This window comes from Colletotrichum fructicola, assembly GCF_000319635.2.
Source record: "Colletotrichum fructicola Nara gc5 chromosome Unknown KSG_Nara_v1_contig07, whole genome shotgun sequence".
NCBI classification, from domain to species: Eukaryota; Fungi; Ascomycota; class Sordariomycetes; order Glomerellales; family Glomerellaceae; genus Colletotrichum; species Colletotrichum fructicola.
The window spans coordinates 2,374,391-2,398,140 of NW_027094057.1; the positions used below are offsets into that span (position 1 = coordinate 2,374,391).

Genomic DNA, 23,750 nt, shown 5'->3' on the forward strand with positions numbered 1-23,750 from the left:
CAACCAACATGACCGACGCTGACGACGTCGACTGGAAGGAGGCTTTCTGCTGGTTCTTCTGGGATGTCTGCGCTAGAGACGAAGATGAATCGTATGAGCCCGGCACCTACAACGACTTCGTGTCTGATTTTATCAGCCGAGAGCGACTTCCAATTAACACCATCGATCATCCGAGATCTTGGGACCATCTTTTGTGGCACCTCATGCGGGCTACGGTTTATGACAGAGGCAAGTAGCGTTGAGAAAGTTTACCGTGACTCACTAACTCATTAGGTCTCGGTTCCGAACCATCGGAGGCAGGAAAATACGTTTGGCTCGAACACTCACCGTCGCCGAGGCAGAGACCTTTCGTGAATTGGATGGACTTCAATGACACAGATTGGGACATGGAAAGCTTCGAGATGGCGCCAGAGCCTAAATCCTCGTGGGTTCTGGGATACCTCGAGAGCCGCGCCTATGGTCGATCCTCGGTCCAACCCGGATTGAAAATGACGATGGCAGAAGCTTGGTCTCGAAACCCCCACCTTGTCAACTTTCAAGCCACCTACAATCTTCCCTTACCCTGGGCTGTTCCTCTGCAGAAGAGGCCTGAGGACAATACGTATCAGATCCTATCAACTTGGCCCTTTAGGATCGTGTTCGACAACAGCCTCGGCGTTGCTCATCTCATCTCAACCGGGAACGGAGACTTGGACCGCAACGCCGTCAACGAAGCGCGATACTACTTCACAGGCATGCTCCGTTGGGCTCGCGAGGTACGAGTCTCAGGCCGAGTGCGCAGCATCAGACCATACATGCAAGGTGGACGGAATGCACTTAATCTTGCTGCGGGCCAGCAGATCGCTATGTCTAGAGCACTGTGGCATGCCTTGAAGGCGCTCCAAGATCTAGGGGAAGAGACACTTGCCCCGAAACCGCTTGCTTCTTTTAACACCAAGAATCTTTTCTTGCCTTCAACACTACATGCGAAGAGGGACGCGCCGACTATTGATATGTACAGCAAGATTTCAAAGAAGCAGAAGAAACTGTCATATCTCTGTGAGGTGGACGAAGATTCAGAGTGAACTTCAGAAATTAGGGAGGAGCATTTTATACCATACGCGTGATGACATCAAAGTTGAGACTACTGGTCTGGCCGAGTAAGCAGTCATTCAATGAACATTTTCCTGCGATGGCCTCAGTAAACGAATATCTCAAAATTAAAATGACAATGCCAATTGAAATTTAACCGACAACAAGTATGTAGGTATCCCTTCTATACGAGCCTAACCTGAACTGAGCTTTTGCGTGACACCAGTGTCCAAGAGTCTGACTCTATCCAGACTGAAGTCTTGAAGAGCCCTCCACCACGCCTCCATTACAATCAAATGTCCTCCAGATGTGACCAGCCCATGGGACCATCGTTCTTGCTCGCTAATGAGCCTTCCTACCAGAGTCGAAAGATCACGTCTTGGCACTCCCGTGTCCATTGCCCATCGAAGCATGATCGTGTGGAGTAGCTTGAAAAGACCGAGGAGGCAGACGCTGCTTGGGACTCGATGATACATGTCCAACTGCACTGCACCACTTGAGTGAACCGAAAGTTCGAAATCGATTGGAATTCGGCGAATAACTGGCCCTTCCAGTGTGCTGCAGATCACCTCCGTGTCATGGACAAGCCACGACAGCCGGCGTGGACCCTCTACGGGAGAGGAAACAGGGACACCCCAAGGCTGGACGTCATGTCTTCGCTCGAAAGCTACAAGGTGCATATTGCCGGGCCAATATTCTGATACAGTGAGGTTAGGAGTGTTGATGCCTTGGAGCTCATAAACAGACGCCATGTGCTCAAGAAGTTGCTCCATCGCTTGAGAGATGTCACCACCGTCGTCCAGAATCTGGATGCAAGCTTCAACGCCTACCCAATTCACAAAAGGTCGGCTCTTGCCAGGAAGAGAAGAGCAAAAGTCTATTGTCAGCTAAGGGGAGTGTCGGTTTCCATGTGAAACAAAGGGTGCACATCCTGTAGGCTTTGATCAGAATATCCATCGGAACCGTGGTACTTCACGCGAATACTTACCGAACTGGGCGTTCAACTGGCACATAAGATCGAGCAGAGCTTCGCCCCAAGAGACCGATTCAAAGTTGGCGCCCAGCAACATCGGCGGCCGACTTTTCTTGAAGAACTCCAGTATAAACCCGTCGACAACTTTGGCCTCTTCAGGTCGTTTCCGCTTGTGGTTCCAGTAAGAGAAAAGAAAGACACCCACCCAGTCGATTTTGTGCGGCTCCATAATGCTGAATTCCAGCGTTATCTTCTTTGTTTGAAAAGAGAATGAGAAATGACTTTTAAAAGCAATGTCTTGGAGTTGATAGAGAAAAACAATGAGCGGCGTCTCTAACGAGGAGTTAGAGAGTCGCGGGAGCGTACAGGGCTTGGTGAGTACTCCTGTTTAGTGCGAGAGTCAAGTAGATGCGAGGGATTTACGTCCTGGAATGTTGATACTTAAGAGTCGGAAGGGGGAAGAGATCTGAATACAAGAGACCATTACGTAGACGAACAAAGAGCTGGTAGGGAAAGGCAAAGTCTGTTGAGGTGTCCAGGTTCTACTATGAGGATCTGTCTGTCTCAGCACTGACCCGAAACCTCAGTTGGCGGTTGACAAACACTCTTTTCACAACGAAGACCGCTACTGGTTTCTGCGGGTTATGATCAATTGTTTCTTTCTGATCAAAAGAAATCCTACAGGTCACATGGACCGATGACACATGTCAGTACAACAGTTTGACTCGGTAGCTCAAATATTATGATTCTCCGTTATGTCAAAGGTAGAATTCTCATTGTGATCTATCAATTGCGATCCTCTCAAATTTCAAAGAGACAATTAGCCTGTGCAATAATTTAATTCGTCTTCTTCACCATCAGCAGGGCTCCGGACCATCCCGTTGTAATCGTCTCCTTGCCCTTCTCAATACCGGCCTCATGCAGTAATGTCTCAATCTGCTTCCGCAGCATCTTGACCACGTCTCGGTCCGTGCCAACCAGCTCTGGGTGGGCTTCACGCCAACGCGTAACAGGGCTCACCGTGATCATCATATTTTCCACATCATCCATGTTCCAAGTCAGTTGATGGAAGAACTCCCCGTCCTTGTCAACTATCCCATCTTTGTTCCATTCCTTGCGATAGAATGTGCTCTGATCGAACTCGCGTATCGGATTCTCCACGGTCCATGGCAGAGGCAGATTCTCATACAGTGTCTCGCCAATGTGGTTTCCTTGAATCATGTAAGGCACCAAGTGCTGGTTTCGGAACTCGTTTAGGACACCCTGGATGTGCTCATGGTTTGGCACCGAAGGATGGATGTACATGGAACTGCCACTCCAAATGGCGACGGTGCCACCGGGCTTCAGAACACGGGCTGCAGCGGCCCAGAAGCCGGGCATGTCGAACCAGTGAGCAGCAGTTGCAGCCGTGACAAGATCGACGCTGCTGTCCGCGACCGCTGGAGACAGGTTCGAGCCAAGTTCTTCGGCGGTAGATACGTCGAAACGGATGGGTTCTGAGTTGCCAGAGACGCCGCCAAAAGACCGGGCGGCGGCAATCATGCCCGCAGCGGGGTCAAGACCGATGACCTGTTTGAAGCGCGGGCCAAGGCCCCGGGCAACGGTGCCGGGGCCAGTACCGATGTCAAGCAAGATGTCGAGCTTGCCACCGGTGGATTTGTGGTGGTCGATGATGATATCGTAGAGACAGTTGTCATAGACCGGGCGTCCCTTTGCGTAGACCTTGCCTTGCTCTGCGGTGTATTTGCGGAAGGTGTTCTCCCGGGGCACAGAGGTTGGAGCGGGCGTGATAAGGGTTTCAGCCATTGTGAGTTGGTGTATTAGTCGTATTATGGGAATGAAGGTCTTGAGAGAAGTCTGATTATGATTTCTTTTGGTTCTGATGTGTTTTAGGGAGTTCTGATGATTTGGGATGTCGTCGGCCAGTCTTTATATCCCAACGACTGCCATGTGCTTCTGCTGAAGTCAACTCAGATGAAAGGGAGGTCACTGCGTCTGCCATGATCATTGGCAAGAGACGACCAACATGGGCCCACCAATGGCCTTCCAAAGAAGGATGACCAAGCTAACCGTAGCGAATCAGAGCTGCTCCTGTGGCGTTTCCGCTAATCCCGATTCAGGCCAAGAGTGCGAGTTGGGACCACAGCCCCCGCCGATGCGCTGCCGGCCACCCGGATCCCGCCCGGCTCCCTTGTCGGGCTGAATCCCCTGCATCGTTTAATCATGGGCTTACATTCTCACGCTGGAGATTTTCCATAACACGCGAGCGAAGGATCTTTCGTCAAAAAGTGAACGAAACTTTTTCATTGCCATTTGATCTCTCCTTCACAAGTCTATTGTCACTTAGTGGACTGACTAGACGGGCTTCTAACCGGAAATTTCGCTTAAAATCCGAAATCCGTCGGCTTTTTTGACCCCTGACTGAGCTTCGGGATTGATCAATCCCTTCTTGTTTTTGCACATGATGGTCTACTACGGTGCCCTCAGCAAAGGATGCCAGCGCTGTCGAAAACGCAAAGTCAAGGCATGTGCTATCTTAAATCCGACTATCCCCCAGCGTAAGGTTTGGTTGAACTGACTGGGATAGTGTGACCAACAAAGACCGGGATGCCTCAAATGTGAGAAGGGCAAGACGCAGTGTCCCGGCTACCGGGATCTGGCAGATGTTCTATTTCGCGACGAACGTCAAAGAATCAAGAACAGATTTCACAAAAGTCCTGAGCCAGAGCGAGATGAAACCCTTCTTGACATACAACTACACGATGTCTGCACTGGTACAGATGTAGGACTAACCGACTTCGTACGGACGGCCATCTCTTCCGGCACTATATCTACGAGTTTGGGCCAGACACTAGAAGACCGCGCCGCCAACTTTTTCTTCGCATATTACACGACAACTGGACCGCCATTTGGTGATACCTATCAGGAGTGGTTGGCACAGACGTATCTGGAAGCCGTCCCTAGCAACGTCGTCAGAGCAGCTGTCCAAGCCGTGGGAATGGCGGCGATATCCAACGTACACAACGCACCCGATGTCATTATTCAGGCCAAAGAACGATATTGTCAAGCCTTGAACGCTACCAACTTGGCCTTACGAGATCCGACCCTGGTCGCGGCGGACTCAACTCTCATGGCGATCCTTCTGCTGGGGCTCTTCGAGGCACGTATCCATCATCAACCGAGATGACGTTGATTTCCACCATAGACTAACGTCAGGACAGACTGTCACTTTCGAAAACTGGAGAGATTACCAGACTTGGGCGACACATATCGAGGGAGCCACGGCACTACTACAAGTTCGCGGCCAAGAACAATTCTCTCGTGAGTTGGGTATACAACTTTACATGCAATTCAGAAATCAGATAGTGAGTTGGATGACTTACAACATATTATCCAAGAATCTGACTTTCGTAGCTTCAAGCCTGTATTCAGCGAGGCGCAAGAGTCCCCGCAGCACTGGTGGAGGTAACCACGGAATTCGAGTCCAGCAGACTCGGGATGCGCTACGTGAACAATCGTCCAGGGTCTTTGGCTCTTATTGGTTTTCGTATCGTCAACCTCCGCGCAGATATCAAGAGCCAGCGAATCACGGATCCCGACGCGATCTGTCAGATCATACTCGACATCAAAAGCGACTTGCAGGCCTGGGCAGCGCTGCAGACTCACAGGGCTTACTATGTGACTGAGGTCATTGAACCTCGCACCGGGACGTATTTCAACGGAAAGCGTCACGTATATACCAGCGTCTGGGGAGCGCAAGTCTGGAATAATTGGAGGTCTTTGGGTATTCTGGCTAATGAGATTCTGCTGAACTATGTGGACCAGCAGAACGCGTATAATGAGTCTTTGAAAGAGGCAATGCGGTTTGAGGCCTTTTCAGCAATTCGAAACCTGTCGACCGATATTTGCATATCAACAACAGATCTATCTGGTTCACCACGTAAGCAACCCCGGACGACGAAACCCTGTCCTGAACTAATTCCTTTGCAGGAGCGTCGACGATGATTTGGCCACTGTACATCGTGTCGCAGGAGGAAATGAATAGTGCCGCAGTGCGGTCTTGGGCTGCGGATCACCTTCATGGCATCAAAGTGTCTCTGGGAATCAAACAGGCTGCTGTCTTGGCCGATGCTGCGTGCCCGAATTGGAGGGAACCCGGACTCATGTCGAGTATTGACATCGGGTCATGATGAACTCGCCAATAATCTATGTGATAGGCAGACGGGGATTTGTATTTGCATGGTATGTAATACAGTAATCGATGGGTTGTGCAACCATATTCCGTGCACTGGATGAACTGCTCTCATCTCAAGTCATTGGTCACATGTTTTCTCCTGAGGAGGCTGGAGCGCCTCCGCAAATATCGCACCGTTCGGCTGCAGGGTCTGAAAGTTTGTGTTTATCTACAAACCTTTACCAGTCGGCGACGCGGCAAGTGGTAGAAGATGGCGTGGGTCTGCAACCGACCGAGACAGAGTTCGGAACAGCGTCTTTCAGGGTCTTCATGCTGGTCGCATGGACAGTATCAAGTTGGGGTTTCGGTTAAATCGTCGCAGAGTCACGGTGGAAATGGGCGGGTATTTCCGATCCACGTCCATCTTCACCCTCTACCCGTTTCAACCTGGCTAGAACCCCACACATGTGTGCTGCCTATGATTTGCACCATAATAGCAGTGGTTTGTATGAATGAACGTTCCTCAATTGGTCGTGTAAAGTGGTATGAATGACTCGAAATTTTGGTGCACTCGGAGCTGTGACCCTGTTGCCTGGAAGCTTAAGCTCCTCGGTGTGATCAAGAACGGAAATGTAAACATACTTCCCCATCTGGAGCTCCCGCATTGCGACTCCTCCCACTTGACCCGAATAGATTATAAAACTCAGTGACGGAAGCACCTCATGCGCAGAAAGAAGTGTTTCTAGCTGGCATCTGAGTGCAATTAATTACGTGCAGCTTTCTCCTCAAATACCCTTTGAACGTTTTCGCAGACATGGTTAACACGATTTCGTGGACACCAGCGGCGCTTTTGCCGCTGGTCCTCAAGCTCGCCGCAATCTTTGTTGGAACTCTAGTATTCAAGGTTCTTTGGAAAGCGTTTACCATTCGGAGGAAGTTTAGGCAAGTGAGGGCCCAGGGCATTGTAAGTGATGACCGTTTCCAACCATTGTGCCAACATCGACTAACTTCAAACTGCAGCCGATGCTACCCCATTCTTGGATCACAGGTCATCTAAAAGTCATGATGGAGTTCCGGAAGGAGTATCCAGGAGACATCAACATTGGTAACTTTCACCCGTGGATTATCAACAACTACAAGAGATACTTTCCCGAAATGGACCACTGCCCGCCTGTCATCTACCTCGACCTGTGGCCCGTTCTCAAGGCGCCTATCGTGGCCGCGTACAAGAATACGGTTGCGGCTCAATTCACTCAGACGAAGAATCTCGACAAGCACCAGATCTCTCTTGACTTCATGAATCCCCTGACCAAGGGCAAGGACATCGCCACCCTGCAGGCCGACGAGTGGAAGAAGTGGAGAGGATGGTTCAATCCTGGATTCAGTTCCAGGAATGTGTCGATGATCGTTCCTGAACTGATTGAGGAGATCAAGGTGTTCGCCGACAATCTGAAGCAACGAGCTGGCCCGAATGGATCTTGGGGTCCTATGTTCCAGCTCCGCAACATGACGACAGCCCTGACTTTCGACATCATCGTCCGAGCCGTCTTGTAAGACCTGACCTAATTTCTCAAAATCACAACAGAACATGATTTACTTACGTGCTTCGAAGGGATGAGCGTTTGAACGAGCAGAAGAACAAGACCGCTGGTCCGCTTAGAGTGGCTCTAGCGGACCAGCTCAGGCTGATGGGCATCCGACAAGCTTTCAGCTTTGGCTATCTTTTCCCGTGGCAGAACAGGGCCGTTGACCGCAACAATGAGATTGTTTATAACCAACTCTATCCTAGCATTGTTCACTCTCTTGAGTCGGGACTGAAGCCTGCCAAGAAGAAGACGGTTCTCAACCTGGCGCTGATGCACCTTGCAGAGGAAGCTGGCGGCCGCGTTACCAACCCAGCCACCGACCCCGAGATGATGGACACTATTATGGGCAACCTCAAGACCTTCCTCGTCGCCGGCCACGAGACGACAGCCAGCGCACTTTGTTTCATGTTCAAGGTGCTTCAAGATCATCCAGACTGCTTGGCCAAGGTTCGAGCTGAACATGATGAGGTCTTGGGCATGGATCCTGACCAAGCGGCCGAGATTCTCAGCCAATCACCACAACTTCTGAGTTCGCTGCGCTACACACATGCCGTCATCAAGGAAAGTCTGCGGCTGTACCAGCTCGCGTCGACTATGAGAGGCGGTGAAGCAGGATTCTTCTTGACTGCAGAGGGCAGGCAGTATCCTACCGAAGGATTTCTGGTGTGGGATGGCGGGCCAGGCATGCAGCATGACCCCTCGTTGTGGCCTGACGTTGACAAGTTCATCCCGGAGCGCTACCTTGTGCCTGCGGAGGACCCGTTGCACCCTGTCAAGGATGCTTGGAGAGCTTTTGCAAGAGGCCCCCGAGACTGTATTGGACAGGAGATTGCTTGGGTTGAAATCAAGCTGGTTGCCGCTCTCATCATCCGAAAGTTCGATGTGGAGGAGGCTTGGGATGAATGGGATGCTGCTCGGTAAGTTTACTCTCTGGTCTACGAACACTGGGGCCACACAGCTAACAACTCTCTCCAATAGCGGCATCAAGGGACAGAAGGATATGGTGAGAGGCCAGCGATTGTACGTGGCCGGCGACGGAATTGGTCACCCCAAGGACGGTATGCCTGTTCATGTGCGGCTCAGACAAAAGTGAACACTTGAATCGATACCTTGTATTGGTTGAATGTCAATCCAATCAATATGTGGAACCTCGAGGCAGATCCCAGGTTCTCGCCTCCTCGGAAGCTAGTCCATGGCCGTTGTCAATTGCCGCCCTTGGCAGGAAGCAAGCCACCGTAATCAGATTTCGTTGTTGAGCTGATGAGCTGTGATGGTGTTACACGGCATTCATGTCGACTATCCTTGATGTTTGTGCTCGGCAGTAGCGCGTATTCACCAAATACGCGGGAATTTCCGTCGGGGTAAGTGAGGCCGAAAGGCGGGATCACCTTACCACATTGATCAGTTTAGCAATAGTATCCGGCGCAGACAAGCAGGCTTGACAGGTTCAAATTGTGTGAGATACTTCGTACTTGTTAGACGGAGAAGAAACCAAGTTGTCAAATCAGCAAGAATGAGTTGACCGCACACTGCAGGTCTTGCGTAGAGGCATATATGGACTAGTACGTCATCGCGGGATGAGCATGACAATCTCGGGCATTTTCAATCGGAATCAAAGGGCAAGAAGAAAAGTTACCAGAGAATCAGGGATTTATGTGCGCGCCTCGATGCTTCAGGCACCCACCACAGTGTTGCCGGAAGCAGCTCAGTTCAGCTGCACTGGTGGCTTGCAGCGTCTGGTCTCAGTCTAGCTTACACGCACCACCCACGTTCCAACGTTGTCGCCCCGCCGAAGCCGGTGAGAGCTTACGAGGCATGTAAAATCTGACGAGCTATTGATACCTGGAAGAGCCTAGATCGGCAAACGGCAGTATCGGTCCTCGTCTCAAACGATCGCGAACAATCGGTTGTTAGTGACGTTTGATCTGGAAAGATGGCTGGACCTGAGAATCAGCAGTTGCAATCAACGGGGATGCGGTGTGCCGTGGGCTCGGAACGCAGCCATCATGTAGTGGGCGTCAGTACTTCGTCTCCGGTACATAAAACTACTGAATCCGGAATCGCTGGTAGCCTCTTCCGTCATTCCCTCCCAGGTTCCCGGCATCTTTGACGCTCAACCGTTGAGGCATACTCGTGCAAGAAATCTTGGCTCCAACACCATAAGCCGCCGTTGCCTACTTTCTTTCCTGGGCGTTCACATTTCTTGAACCCACCATTGATGCACCGTGGCCCATCCATCATGGTCCACATTCTGAGGCTCTCGGCCCTAGTCCTCTGTGCCAGCCATGGGGTTCTTGGTGATTCGATAACCGTGGAGGGTCCAGGTGTCAAGTTCGTGGGTCTGCAAAACAAGACTTCTATGTAAGCTCCCTCACCAAGCTTCTCATTACCCGAGTCGTAAGTAAATACTCATGCCGGAAAAGGATCAACACTTTCATGGGCATCAGGTATGCTCAAGCACCAACTGGAAATCGAAGGTGGAGAGCACCGGTGCTGGTTGAGTACAACAACGAAGTTGACACACCTTTGCAACTCATTGACGGAATCCGACCGGGTCCTATGTGTGTTCAGTCCAGTCCATACTGGGGCTTGGAGGGCGCAACAGCAGCTGGTCGGGTAAGAAAGCGAGAAGACAATGGAGACGAATCCGAAGACTGCCTTTTGTTGAACATCCAAACACCTATGATACCAAAATACCAGAGACTGCCTGTCCTCGTATACATACATGGGGGAGGTGAGTCAGGAGGAAAATCATGTCTTCGAGTGCTGCAGCTGATACTCTTCAAACTCCAGGTTATGTCGCTGGTGGTCAAATTGCAAGCACTGGAGATAGTCTTGTCGGCCAGTCGAATGGGACAATGATCTTTGTAGGACTGCAATACAGACTAGGACCGCTTGGCTTTCTATCCGGAAACGATGTTAAGAAGGACGGGACAGCCAATGCTGGCCTCCTGGATCAGAGAATGGCTCTCAAGTGGATTCGATCCAACATCCATATATTTGGGGGCGATCCTAACCGCGTTACTATCTCTGGGGGCAGCGCGGGAGGGGGATCTGTCACTATGCAGATGATGATGTACGGTGGATCAGAGGAAGCACCATTTCAAGCAGCAATTCCAGGTGGGTGTGCCGTTCAACGATGGACTTCGCCTCCATAACGTTGCACTCACTCTAACACAGGCAGAGTTTCCGTGGTGGACCCCGCTATACGATAACGGGTGGCAGCAACAACAGTATCGAGAGTTCTTGAGGGCAGCTAGATGCTCTTCATTGAAGTGTTTGCGAGATGCGTCACTTTCCCGCATACGTTCAGCTACAGAGACTGCATTCAGAACAGCCTATCACCACAAGGATTACGCATTCGGGACATTTTACTGGGGACCGGTGGTCGATGGACACGTCATCCCCGACCATCCTGCTCGCCAATTTAGAAATGGGCATTTCACGAAAGTGCCCGTCATGACGTATCGAAACTTTGACGAAGGATTCTTGTTCACCAACTTCTCACTGGCGTCAGAAAGCGAGGTTATGTCTGATCTCACCTCTCTATGGCACGACTCGGACGGCTTCTTTGCTGAGACTGTATCGATGCTCTATCCTACGAGTCTTTACAATCGAACCCACCTTGACGCCTTGACTATTTACCCCGAGGCTCGGGAGGCTGGGATTCTGGAATCCCCTCTTTCGGACTCTTTCGTGAAGCGGTCCGCTATCATTGGCGACGCTCTAGTGAATTGCCCAACCAGACATATTGCTAGGTCAGTAGTCAAGCATGGTCAACCGGCCTACAAGCTCGTCTTCGACGCAGGCTACCAGTTTCACGGAACTACGGATTATTATTTGTACAGTAGTGTGACGAATGGTAAGTACTTCGCGAGAACTGTCTTGAAGAGGGATTGCTAACCGTTGGAACAGCCGATGGCTCGAATGGAGGAGATTTCTCTTTTCCCGGAAACGCCACCTTGGCCAAGATCATGCGAGGCTACTATATTTCCTTCGCTCTCAACCACGACCCCAATGGCGACGGCGACAAAACAGCGAAGCCTTTGTGGCCTAAATATCAAGAGGAAGACTCCGAAGTTCTTTGGGTTGGGTACACAGATATCGAGGGTCGCGCTGATCCGGACAACTCGGCCAATTGCCAGTTCCTGCTGAACACACGTGGTACAAACTGCGGCCTGGTTGAGGACTGGTAATGGGCAAGTTGTTGCGTGAAATTTCAGCCCAGATACCTTGTAAGCTTGAAGTTCTCAGCCAATTCTAGAACCGAGAGCTCAGCTCGCGACAGACGTACATAGTGCACAGGTACAAAATAATTATGTTTAAGTGGAACTGCATTCGGAATGATTTTCTTTTTGCTCGTGCGGTGTTTCAACCCAGTAGAAGCCAAGGGATAAGCGCATGACATGCAAACGGAGTGTCACAATACTAGCAGAGGGCAAACTGGACATTAGCATCCATATCACGATTCACCTGGTTTTTGGGGTAGATTCTCGCATGTCGTACTATCAATACGCGAGTACTTGCTTTCCTAGGCAAAAAGGGATACAAAAACCCGACGTAGTGAGGACCCTCGGCTATGGCCACACTCCGCGTATTCGGGCTGGAGCCATACCCTGGCTGACACTAAGCACTGGATAAAGCTGGTTATTTCGTATCGACGTATCAGCGTGGAGATTCAAGGGTCTAATGACACTCAAAGTTTACGCTTCAGACAATCTGTATCAGTCACAAAACTCAGCATTTTCACTCGCAGAGGATGCCTTATGTGAGCAGCTGGACTTGGGTATCATGAAATGTAGAGGCAATACGCGTACATGAATTCTTGCTATTCGCCGATCTCATAAGGACTTTTGTACAAAGGTACAGCGGGCAAACAACTTGCGGCAAGTATATGTTCGTCGTGATTCGGCTGAGTATTCCAGAGAACAGGTAGTTACGTGTCTAGCTTCATTGACCTGCATCTTCGATGCCAGGCTTGTCGGTGAATCGGGCGATCTCACCCGAAAATTTGTCCACGTTGAAAGCATGGTTGGTATCCTGAACATTGAAGGCTTGCTATAAACTCATGTTGCAGCCTTGACTATGGAAGACGAAAGGAATAGCATGATCATTGCCTTCATACGAAAATGAATTTACCCTTGCGTCTTGCCCTGTTTTTAAGCTGTCTCGCTGATGCGACTTCAGCGCTAAACTCGACCATTCTCAATCCCATTCTACCTGGGTTCTATCCTGACCCCAGCTGCATCTTTGTAAAAGAATTCGACGGGACCTTCTTCTGCGCATCATCCAGCTTCGTTGCTTTCCCTGGCATCCCAATCACTGCAAGTAAGGACTTGCAAAACTGGACTCTCATCGGCCATGCGTTCTCTCGACACGACCAGCTACCTGAATTTGCGAGCCCCATCACAGAAGTCGGTGGCATCTGGGCACCGACCTTTCGATACAACAATGGGACCTTCTTCTTGACGACCACTCTCGTCTTCGATTACTTGCCTGTGAACGATTCGTCTCGTTGGCGAAACTTCATTCTCACATCGACCGATCCGTATGACTCAGCCAGCTGGTCTGATCCTCTACATTTTGAGGCAGACGGGTACGATAGCAGCCTCTTCTGGGACGACGATGGTCAAGTTTACGTGACATGGGCACCCTTGGCAGAGGTACGATCTGGGATATTCCAGTCCACTATCGATCTCAACACTGGCAATGTGGGCAAGGTGGTCAACATCTGGAATGGAACCGGAGGCGCGGCACCGGAAGGGCCTCATGTCTACAAGAAAGACGGTTTCTACTATCTGATCATCGCGGAGGGTGGGACTTTCTTAAACCATATGGTTACCATTGCCCGTGCCACGAGTGTCAACGGCCCATACGAGGCGAACCCAGACAACCCAATCCTTACCAACGCGAATTCGACCGATTATTTCCAGGCTGCTGGCCATGCCGACCTGTTTCAGGACGTTGGTGGGAGCTGGTGGGGTGTAGCGCACGCGATGCGCGTCAACCTACAAAACAGGGTCTTCCCAATGGGCCGCGAAACGGTTCTATTCCCGGTGACATGGAAACCAGGTCAGTGGCCTGTTCCAACCCAGGTTGAAGGGATCATGTCTGGATGGGAGCTGCCACCTACTGATCTCGGAAAGAATATGATGATCGCCGGTCAAGATGTTGCAGGGACGGACGCCATTGATTTCACCACGGTACATCTTAAGCCTTCACATCTCGTCCACTGGCGATATCCGAACGAAAGCAAATACAACTTTTCGCCTGATGATCCGAGTTGTGGGCTCCAGCTTGCGCCTTCCTTCGGCAATCTTTCGTCAGTTGTTTCAAACACAAACGGTGGGGGCTTGAGCCTTTTGGCTCGCCGGCAATCTCACAGCCTCTTCACATTCAGCATTGACATGACTTTTTCCCTCGATCAAGAGGGTGATGAGGCCGGCGTGACTGTGTTTGTCAGCGAGAAAACACACATTGAGCTGGGAGTCGTTCAAATGGTACAAACCGGCACGAACATTACCGCTCATGCAACTCCGCTCCTGCGATTCCAAGGAGCTTCCAATGGCACGTTAATCGAGTCCTCATCACTGGTTCTTCCTCAAGAGTGGAGAGATCAGATGTTGAGGATGGAAATAAAAGCCTCCAACGCGACTCACTACGCGTTCTCTGCGGGGCCAGCAGCGTATCAATCGCAGATGATGACAGTCGCATACGCCCGCGCGTCACTCGTACGTCCGATATTCACAGGTAAGCAGCAAGCTTCGAGCATTCAAAGTCTGTCTGTTGATAAACTGACTAATGGAAATACCCAGGGGCATTGCTTGGAGCATACGCAACGTCGAACAACGTCGATACGTCAGCACACGCTTGTGTGATCAGGTTGAGGTACCAAGGTGACGGTCAATTTTGGACCTGACGGAATGTTTCGATCCATGTACCTGCACAGTACAAGTTGAGAATGATATAATTCTTCAAAAACTCTAGATGAACGCCATTGTACCCGTGTAGCCTGTGATCGTAAATATCTAAGATTTTCCACATGTATCTGACCAGTGGACCCCATTGTCTTATGAGCCTCATAGCCTATTCCCCCTGTAAATCAAAGAAGAAGGCAGGTTGGCCCTGGGGCTCTTCTTTGATTTCTACAGCCTCCTCGCGCTTCCTGAAGAACCTATCTCTCATATCTCTCACAGACGGTATTGTTTCTGTAGTTTCCCTCGATGCCGCAGTCTCCTCGCGCTTCACAATGAACCTATCTCTCATAGATGGTCTTGTTTCTGCGACCCCCCTCGATTCTACAGTCTCCTCGCGCTTCACAAGGAACCTATCTCTCATAGATGGTCTTGTTTCTGCGGTCTCCCGCGATTCTACAGCCTCCATCCTGTCCATGAACCCCTTCACCACAGGATCAACCTTCATGCAGTCTCGCAGCTGGGCCATCGTACAGCCTTTGATCTTGAGCCCTTTAAGAGAGCGAGCCCGGCTTAGTGCTACATAGGCCTGCCCAGTCTCGAAAACCTTGCTCAAATTCGCGGTGACACGGTCCAAAGTCAGACTCTGACTCTTGTGAATGGTCATCGACCAACCCGGAATTAAAGGAATTTGCGTGCGGCTCAGCAACCAGTAGGGTGATGTTCTGCCAATATTGTTGGCAGTGGTGTCGGGACCGATGATGCGACGTATACCGTTCGTAAATTCCACCTCGGGAACTGCAAGACATCAGCATCAGATATAAGCCAGGGGTACGGCCTAAACATCCGTGCGAAATAGAAGGGCGTGACACTTACACTCTCGGGGTGTTGCTTTTGATGCGATAAAATCCATCATGTGGTCATATCGGTGCTGAGCTACTTCGAAACCGTCGGGGTTATGTTTGTAATTTTGTCGACTGGGTTGTTTAGGCATTTCTGTTAGTGGCTTGAAGCCGATAATTTTGCCTTGTCTGCTGTTGCAAAGTCCTGCCCCTAGATCGATCTGCGGTATGTCAGACAATCATCTCTCTCCTTCATGCACAATTCTGGCTGATGGATATGCTCACATTTGCGAGTAGGATGACTGGCATATCTAATTTGAGCTCCGAGCACATGGCATAACGGTGATCATCAAGGCACTTCAATGGCCGTTGCGAAGTAGGTGCCATTGCTGTTAGGTTCAATACCTGTCCACAAGTACGATTAGCCCTTCGCCCCTGCCAGATTAGACACGTTAAGAGCGATTGACCCAATCACGGAAATCGTTCCATGTGACTGGGCATTTGTGGACTTACCGTGTAATCGTGAAATTCCTCAGGCAGAGCGTATCCGCCGTCGGAATTCTTAGGCCCGCAAAAATCATCCAAGCAAAAGTATCTTCGCGCCTTATTCTTGTTCTTCTGATTTTCTTTGTTGTTGTGCATCTCGACCTCTTTTCGAAGGGCGTAAAGCTCGGTGCAATTCTCAAGATCGGTCTCATGTGCCAGGAGCAGGTTGATATCTGGCTTCGAGAGGGGTTTCCCAAGCCGACACTTTTGCAAAACGCTTACGAACGCCTCGTCCTGTTGGCGATGAATTTGTTTGAAGTGCACGTACTTGAAGTTGCACTTTGACCACTCTGGAGACTTGAAAGCCCATTTATCATCATCTGAGAATCGACCGTGCTCGTGAGGATAGGAAGAGCAGGAGCTGATTCGCGATTTCTTGTTCATCAGACTGCCGCATTCCATGCAATTTTTGAACGGCATCACCGGGGGCAACTGGCAGAAATCACCAACAACAATGTCTTGCACACCCCCGAACGGCTTAGGGTCGCTTCGAATGATACTCATGATGCGGCTTAGTCGCTCGAAAAAGTGATTTTCGACCATGCTGATCTCGTCAATAATGATCACGTCAGTTGCGTCAATTCGAGTGAAGATCTTTTTGCTGCGCGCCTTCTCAACGAGACCCCCTTTTCCGTTCAAGGGTTTGGCCAAGTCACTGGGTGTCCACCCAGCGTAGTTAAAGGTTGTTCTCCCGCCAATGTTGACAACGGCTTGGCCTGTAGGTGCAAGAAGATGAGTGTCCATCTCTCTGGATCTGAACTCATCGCGGAGAGCTTTGACGAGGACTGATTTGCCACAGCCGCCCGACCTGGATTTCCGACGCATTAGTAGATGCGTGGTGCTTCTTGGAACCGCGTATGTTCCAAGCGTTTGGGGAGAGGCTGTTCATGGGAAATACGTACCCAGTGATAAATAGGTTGTGTCCTTGCATAGCAAGATCCATTGCCTCCTGCTGCTCTGGGCATAAGATAGGCTTGTCAGGAGCTTCTGTTTGTTTTGGTTCATGCGGCATCGGTATCTCGGTGACCGCCACCTCGACACTTGCAGCCGGCGCCACGGGGAAGGCGGTGAAATCTTCCTCTGGTTCATGCTTGATCGGTACCTCAGTGGCCGTCGCTGCGACTCTTTCAGCCGGTGTCGTTGGGGCAGCGTATGAATTGGGGTTCGGAAAATGAGAAGTGTTTGCAGCGGGAGTATAGGGTATGGGCCTGTGATGTTGAGAGTTATCAAGTAATGGCGTGATAGAACCGCTGGAGACGGCAGCATGGGGAAGGGGTGCGTAGCATGGAGAATTGTGAGGTAAGGGCGGGCCAGACGCGGAACCAGAAGCCGTTGTAGTGTATGGCGGCGGCGGATCATACTCCTGTCTCCTAGCAGCGGCTTGCTGTATACGCTCTACCGCACTATATTCCTGCCTCATAGGAGCTACTGCTTGTGGCACTTGTCTCGTAAGCTCTGCCGTGCTGTACCCCCGCCTCCTAGGAGCTGCTTGTCGCAATTGATTCGTAAGCTCTCGTCGGAGCCTGCTCACCTACTGTGCATTAGCTTCAAGTAATGCCACCTCGGGAAAGGGGTCCCTTACGGCCTCAGAAAAAGTCTTGGTGCCCACGACTTTGGTGAATCTTGTCAGTGAAATGCCTCCAGAAAGCGAAGCCCATCTAGACCAGGTCGCTACCTACAGCCAGCTTTTGAAACCCCGTTGGTTTGGGCCTGACAGTCTGCCCAGTTCGTATATATTCCGCATTGATGTCCTTTCCAGACGATGTAGTAGGCCTTTTTCTTCCCTGAAGCATACAAGTCGGGAGGGAGGCCCCGTGTGTATTCGGCCAGCAGGCGATTCACCTCGGCTTGAATCGGATCTTTGGAGGAATTCGCAGATGGTCGTCCATTGCTTCGAAGTTGGGAAGCATCATGCGATCGTTGCGATATCGCTCGGTTATTTTGGTAGATGGTCGTTGCGTTCGTCGGTCCATCGTGATTGTCGATAGGGATGTACTCGGCGGGAGGGATATATCGTCGCTGGCGCTTCGCGGGGTGATTGGAACGCGACCTGCCCCGCGACCGTTTGCGGTTCCTCGGAAAGTCTATGCGAGCGAGCAAAGGTTAATTTAGTCCATTCCAGTATACCGCGTACTTCTTCACAGCTGGACAAGCTTACCTGTGAACTCCACCATTGCTTCGTGACTAGTGTTGTACGGAAAGGGGCGGGCCGTTACCATGGATCGGTCGGCAGCACGTCACATCTCAGGATCCCCCAGCTTGGGATGATTACATAGGAACCTTAATTGCCGCGTGTTGCGCACGGATGGATACCCAAGAACGACAGGCCGCATACAACCGCGTGTGCACCGACTTCGGATTTCGAAGATTCTCGGAAAACGCGCGGTGGGCCCAGGTTTGCTTCATGATGAAATCCGCACCGATCGTTGAGTCGAAGTCAGTTATCATGCTTGGGCGGCGGCTGCAGTCCTGAAATGTGGATATATCTATTTGACGTGGAATTGATTGTGGGATCATCTGTCGCCCTTGTTCAATGATCGAGCCGGAAGTTGAGGCAGTGCCCCGACCACGGCGCTATACGCGTATATGATGATCATGCAGCAACACGATGGGGACTTCCATAGCAATGTCCAGACAAAACTGGAAGTAGCTGTATTTCGCTCCTTTGACGTATACGCGGGTTTCTTCAGCTCCTGGGATTCCGATCACAACGCTACTTGTCCAGCTGACTGTAGGTGTCATGACAGCATGATCGTCGACCTTCTTCTGTAAGGGGTTCGTTCTCCCATAAATACCGTTCAAATTTGTGTCGTTTTTTTTTCTTTCTTTGAATATTGAAACCGTGCGACTACTCATTCTTCACTTGTTCAATAATCCGACCTTTGGGGGAGATCTCATGATGAAGATTGGTGCAGTCGCACTCATTCTGTCCAGCGCGAGTATCGTGCTGGCTAGTGAAGAGCCTCCAGCTTGCGCGATTGACTGCTTAGCATCCATCGCAAAGGAGCTTAGTTGCTCTTCTTCTGATCTCAGTTGTTTGTGCGCCCAATCCGAATCCCTCTCTGCGAAAATGGCCGGTTGCATCATTACGGCTGGATGTGGTTTTGGAGACATCGGACGTAAGTGGTTAAACAGAGTCAGTATCCTGATGGTAGTTGGTTTAACTTCATTCAGCTGCTGCAACATGGGCACCAAACACTTGCGTGCAAGTCAACAGCGGATCTGCATCTCAGACCGGATCATCAGCGAGTCAAACCACAGGATCCGCGGCAACAAGCAGTGCCCTGGCTGATGTGCCTTCGGCGACCAATTCAGGAAATCGCAAGCAGAGTACACTTGAATTTGCGGGGCTTGTTTTGGTGGCATGTGTAGTCTTTGTTGGGTAACGGATCATGAATCACCTAGATGAGGTACTTACCTTTCGAGCTTCTGTTTCTGCGTCATGGGTGGCTACATCGATTCAACAAGTTCTTCACGAGTCAAGGCCAGTCCTTCTATACAACGTATTGTTCTTTGGTCTTATTGGTTAAAGTTGCGAGAATGACGAGCACGTGGAATGATATTTTTAGCTCTCCACGAAGAGAATGTCTATGGTACTCACAACAGTGCGTACGTACGAAATGCAGAGTAAAGCATTCTAGAGAGTGTTCGATTTGAAGAATAAATAGCTTTGTGCGCTATGACAAGCTCGGTGAGTATCACACGCTACTTCAGAGGAGGAAGCTGCTTAGCAGCGCGCATTCGTTCCCAAGAGACAACGTATCCATCGACTGTGTCAATCTCTTCCGCAAACCCAACCTTTCGAGACCGGGACAAATCATATTGCCGATCAAAGTCAAAGTCGACCAGCATGAAGTGGGTATGCGCCCAACCTTGCTTGTCAATGAGCTTCTCATCGAGGCCGTGTTCCTTGGCCAACGCTGTCCACACATCTCTATGCTCCTTCACGAAGTCCTCCATCTTGACTGACTTAGCTCCAGGTCCCTCTCCAGTGAGTCCGAAGTGGGCGCAGAGTCCAGGCCAGACCTGAGACCACGATACCGTCTTGCCGTCTGCCATGTTGAACACGGCGCCGTTGCCACACTTCTCCGGGTTCAGAGCTGCGTAGATCTCCATCTTCGAAAGGATATCCTGGAAGGTATCGGAGTGTGTTGAATGGTACCCGTGCTCGTAACCCGGAAAGGGGACACTCGCGCCTGCGCCTTTGACTGCTCGGTAGATGCTCAGGTAGAGGCCGATACCTTGAGCCATGTTCATCGGGTTCGGGGTAGGGGTGAAGCCCACGATGCCATCGGGGCGGATCTCAGTGAAGGTCCAAGGCTTTCCCTCGGAGAGCGATTTGAGCGTGTCGTATTGCGTGTAGTAGAAGATGTTGCTTGCCCATGGTTCGGGGATTCGGGGATAGTCCTCACGAAGTGGGGCCTTGATCTCAAGTTCCTTAGAAAACTCGAGACCGTAACTGTTCACGGCGAGATTGAGCAACATGGCCTAAAGCAACAGATACTGGAATACTTACCCCTTCCCTCCTGTTTGAAGAATAACAGCCTGCAGCTTGGATGAGACTTGCTCAATGGCTCTTACAGCGGTTTCCAAGAGACTCGTATTCTTTTCCTTCAAACTTTGAAAGTCGGCCGTCTGTATGTACGCTGCATCAATGTCAGTCTCTGCGCTTCAAAATATGTGGCTTTCAGGACGCCACAACTAACCTGTAAAAAACACGTGGGTGACACTGTCGATGTCTTGAATCTTTTCTTTCAGAGAGTCGGCGACCTCCTCTACCAGCTTCGTAAGATCGATTCCGGAGACAATTGAAAGACGCTTATCCTCAGGTAGCTGCGCCTGTTGAAGGCTGAGAGGACGGTTCGTCGTTCCGGTGATGCGGTTGAACGTTGTGGGTGTAGGATAGGTCCGAGCTTGGTTCACGAGAGACCAGCCAGAAATGCCGGAGGCTCCAAGAATGAGTGCATGTGCCATACTTGCGTCTTTCGAAGTGATTTTTCCTGATGTGACTTGATAATATGAATTGATGAGAAGTATTTAGAACTTTGCTCCTGACATTTATAGGTGATACTTCGCAAATCGACTACGTTATAGCTGACAAAGGTAGCTCGGGATATGAATTCCGCGTACCGCGCAATGGGTGGACGACGTACTAGTCGAAGCAAAGACCAGCCCATCTTAGACCGCGCATTCCACGGCTTCCGCTAAAAGAAGCAGCAAACTGAGATTTGTCAAGCCATGCCCTAGGTGGTTTGATTTAACGTCATACTAAGAGTCAAATCTCAATCCACCCTATCACGACAATCTGAGCATCGTCATCCCGTCGGCTTCAGGTGGGCTTCATTTGCTTTGTTTTAACATGATTGGCTATGTGCCCTATGCTGCAGTGTAGTTCAGCAGCAATACCTGTCTACAAATGTCGTCTCGGTTGCCTCCATGGGGTAATTGCCAATGTAGTAACTCCGAATAGGTTGACAAACAACAAAATTGGATCACTTATGTACTACAGCACAACGTCAACGCACATCAAGTAAACGCATGGCATCCTTATCTTGGAATTCTCCAAGTTCATCTGCAGGACGATGTAGCCCCTTTCTAGTCATTGGAAGTTGCTAGTAATGCGCGATATGATATGTGCCTATGTTGTGGTGGAGCTGAGAACTGACTTCGAATGCAAGACCTCACTCGACCTTGGCTGAAGTGACCTTAACCCACATGTTCTCTTCCACGAAAACATTGTAGCTGTACGAGTCCCACGGCTTAACAGGGTTCGCAAGCTCAAAGTCGAAGTTGCGCATCAACTAAACGATGGAGTTAGTATTCCTGCAGCGTTCGAGTCAACTAGATTGTGAAAGTTGTGGCTCACCTCGAAAAAGGTCTTGAACAGCTCCATGAAAGCGACAGGCTTTCCGGCGCACATGTAACGCCCATAGCCGAATGCCATTTCCACCTCACGCTCCAAGCTAGTTCTGGTGGCATCATCAACCTCTAAAAAGCGCTCGGGCCGGAAAAGGTCTGCATCTGCACCAAACATAGCGCGAGACTTGAGCATCGCAGGTGCATTCATACAGATAGCGGTGCCTCCAGGAACAAATACGCCGTGAATAGTTTCGCCCTGAGGAGGAACCGTCTTCGGGTAAAGTCCAGTGGCGGGAGCTCGGATGCGAATTCCTTCGTAGATCAAAGCCTATTATTCGGAGATGTATGTTAGATGTGAGGCGACGATTGACAGATAGAGGAGGCACATACTCTCAAGTAAGGAATCTTGGTGCCCTCATCGTACGTGATAGGGGTCGATACACCAGCCTTGACTGCTTGCTGAATTACATCTTTGAACTTCGAATAAACTCTGGCGTTGCTCATCAAGTGCAGCAGTGTGATTCTAATCACAGATGCAGTAGTGTCGGATCCAGCAACCAACGCAAAGAGACCCTCTGCCTCGCACTCTTCTCTACTCATGCCATTCTTGATCCAAGATCCCTGTCGCGTATCAGTAAAAATGGTAGCGATGGCTTGCTCATACACCACATACCAACATGTCCCGCTGTTGCTCTGAGCCGGTCTTGAATCTTTCACCGACGTGCTTCTCAGCAATTCTGGGGATTTTGAGTTACTAAGACCGGCGGAATGCGACACTGGGTAATAACTCACCCCATCATTTGGCCCAGCCCGCGCTTATCAGTCGGTCGCGGGCCACTGAAACTGAGGAACCACTTGGAGAACATGACGCTGCGGAGAATAGGAGCGTCCAACATAAGCGCGATCACCGGCCAATTTTTCCTCACATCTTCGATAAAGCCAAAGACATCCGCGTTCGCGTTCAGATGGCCAAAGGGCTTTCCGAATGATGCGCTTGTAATGACGTCCATGGTCAGGAAGACCGACAACTCAGCCATGTCGACTAGCACGTTGGTGTCTGCATAGCTTGTCTTGAGGAGAGTGATGAGACTGGTGATTTGCTCGTCGACGCTTGGTTCCAAAAGGTCGATCTCTCGTCCCGCGTAGCCAGCGGCTGTCTTAGCCTTCATCTTATCATGAAGCGTCTTGTCCAATACGGTGATCATAGTGTCTTGGTAAGGGTTAAAGCGGGCGGAGATGTACCAGCCGTCTTTGCCATAGTCACCACGCACAGCATTTGCACGGCGCAAGACCTCTGGATCGTCAGTGAGGAGCTCATTTGGGCCTACGCGGACCAGGCGGCTGTTGTAGTCGTCATTGATGGTTCGGTATAGCTGCTCCTGGCGGGCGCTTCGGGCGATTTTTATGATCCAAAGATAGGAGAACGACCCTAGGAAGGGACCTGGAATATGTCTAAGACGGTACCAAGCAAAGAAAGATGTGCTGATGTACCAGGAAGTAAAAAGAAACAGCCCCAGCAAGGCCAGGCTTGCAGGCGATGCTTCTAACAATGAAATCGGAAGCGCACCCATGGTGAGGATCGTGTGATAGGTTGTCTGCTAAAGGATAACGCAGGAGATGGCCGAAAGATTTCTTCCGGGAGAAGAGGGCCCTTTTGAAGAGGACGTCTCCTCTTGATGGGGATGAAACATGGTGCAATAAGTCCGCAGAGATGTAAGCAGCGCGTTGTATCGCGTTTCCATTTGGCGGCCCTGAGCATGCCGATCTTCAGGGTTGGGTCGGACT

At 50.6% G+C, this 23,750-nt stretch overlaps 9 protein-coding genes across 9 annotated transcripts; 5 read left to right on the forward strand and 4 right to left on the reverse strand.

Annotated features, from left to right (window-relative positions):
- Positions 1 to 8: 8 nt before the first annotated feature.
- On the forward strand, positions 9 to 1,064 carry CGGC5_v012377 (uncharacterized protein; the record flags this gene model as incomplete). The annotated part of the gene is made up of 2 exons (XM_032029736.2): positions 9 to 215; positions 342 to 1,064. 2 exons carry the CDS (start codon positions 9 to 11, stop codon positions 1,062 to 1,064), a joined length of 930 nt encoding a protein of 309 aa, XP_031890379.2.
- A 1,817-nt stretch (positions 1,065 to 2,881) lies between these two features.
- Positions 2,882 to 3,850, reverse strand: CGGC5_v012378 (putative methyltransferase; the record flags this gene model as incomplete). The annotated part of the gene is made up of 1 exon (XM_032029734.1): positions 2,882 to 3,850. The coding sequence occupies one exon, from the start codon at positions 3,848 to 3,850 to the stop codon at positions 2,882 to 2,884; it is 969 nt and encodes a 322-aa protein (XP_031890377.1).
- Positions 3,851 to 5,388: 1,538 nt separating this feature from the next.
- Positions 5,389 to 6,234, forward strand: CGGC5_v012379 (uncharacterized protein; the record flags this gene model as incomplete). The annotated part of the gene is made up of 3 exons (XM_032029731.2): positions 5,389 to 5,409; positions 5,459 to 5,984; positions 6,035 to 6,234. 3 exons carry the CDS (start codon positions 5,389 to 5,391, stop codon positions 6,232 to 6,234), a joined length of 747 nt encoding a protein of 248 aa, XP_031890688.2.
- A 798-nt stretch (positions 6,235 to 7,032) lies between these two features.
- On the forward strand, positions 7,033 to 8,897 carry aflN-1 (Cytochrome P450 monooxygenase aflN; the record flags this gene model as incomplete). Its single annotated transcript, XM_032029730.1, has 4 exons — positions 7,033 to 7,182; positions 7,239 to 7,768; positions 7,831 to 8,721; positions 8,783 to 8,897. 4 exons carry the CDS (start codon positions 7,033 to 7,035, stop codon positions 8,895 to 8,897), a joined length of 1,686 nt encoding a protein of 561 aa, XP_031890689.1.
- Positions 8,898 to 10,043: 1,146 nt separating this feature from the next.
- On the forward strand, positions 10,044 to 12,000 carry LIP1-2 (Lipase 1; the record flags this gene model as incomplete). The annotated part of the gene is made up of 5 exons (XM_032029729.1): positions 10,044 to 10,165; positions 10,228 to 10,538; positions 10,598 to 10,924; positions 10,989 to 11,666; positions 11,720 to 12,000. 5 exons carry the CDS (start codon positions 10,044 to 10,046, stop codon positions 11,998 to 12,000), a joined length of 1,719 nt encoding a protein of 572 aa, XP_031890690.1.
- Positions 12,001 to 12,933: 933 nt separating this feature from the next.
- CGGC5_v012382 (Non-reducing end alpha-L-arabinofuranosidase BoGH43A) lies at positions 12,934 to 14,723 on the forward strand (the record flags this gene model as incomplete). Its single annotated transcript, XM_032029728.1, has 2 exons — positions 12,934 to 14,554; positions 14,620 to 14,723. 2 exons carry the CDS (start codon positions 12,934 to 12,936, stop codon positions 14,721 to 14,723), a joined length of 1,725 nt encoding a protein of 574 aa, XP_031890691.1.
- Positions 14,724 to 14,890: 167 nt separating this feature from the next.
- On the reverse strand, positions 14,891 to 18,280 carry pfh1-0 (ATP-dependent DNA helicase pfh1; the record flags this gene model as incomplete). Its single annotated transcript, XM_066152688.1, has 9 exons — positions 14,891 to 15,059; positions 15,132 to 15,516; positions 15,595 to 15,781; positions 15,846 to 15,965; positions 16,074 to 16,914; positions 17,009 to 17,314; positions 17,642 to 17,717; positions 17,786 to 18,190; positions 18,265 to 18,280. 9 exons carry the CDS (start codon positions 18,278 to 18,280, stop codon positions 14,891 to 14,893), a joined length of 2,505 nt encoding a protein of 834 aa, XP_066007882.1.
- A 1,531-nt stretch (positions 18,281 to 19,811) lies between these two features.
- Positions 19,812 to 21,080, reverse strand: sirQ-2 (Short chain dehydrogenase sirQ; the record flags this gene model as incomplete). Its single annotated transcript, XM_032029725.1, has 3 exons — positions 19,812 to 20,565; positions 20,623 to 20,752; positions 20,813 to 21,080. The coding sequence occupies 3 exons, from the start codon at positions 21,078 to 21,080 to the stop codon at positions 19,812 to 19,814; spliced, it is 1,152 nt and encodes a 383-aa protein (XP_031890694.1).
- A 707-nt stretch (positions 21,081 to 21,787) lies between these two features.
- Positions 21,788 to 23,536, reverse strand: lolP1-1 (Cytochrome P450 monooxygenase lolP1; the record flags this gene model as incomplete). Its single annotated transcript, XM_066152689.1, has 7 exons — positions 21,788 to 21,907; positions 21,973 to 22,293; positions 22,356 to 22,586; positions 22,639 to 22,702; positions 22,758 to 23,406; positions 23,457 to 23,492; positions 23,533 to 23,536. 7 exons carry the CDS (start codon positions 23,534 to 23,536, stop codon positions 21,788 to 21,790), a joined length of 1,425 nt encoding a protein of 474 aa, XP_066007881.1.
- Positions 23,537 to 23,750: the final 214 nt, after the last annotated feature.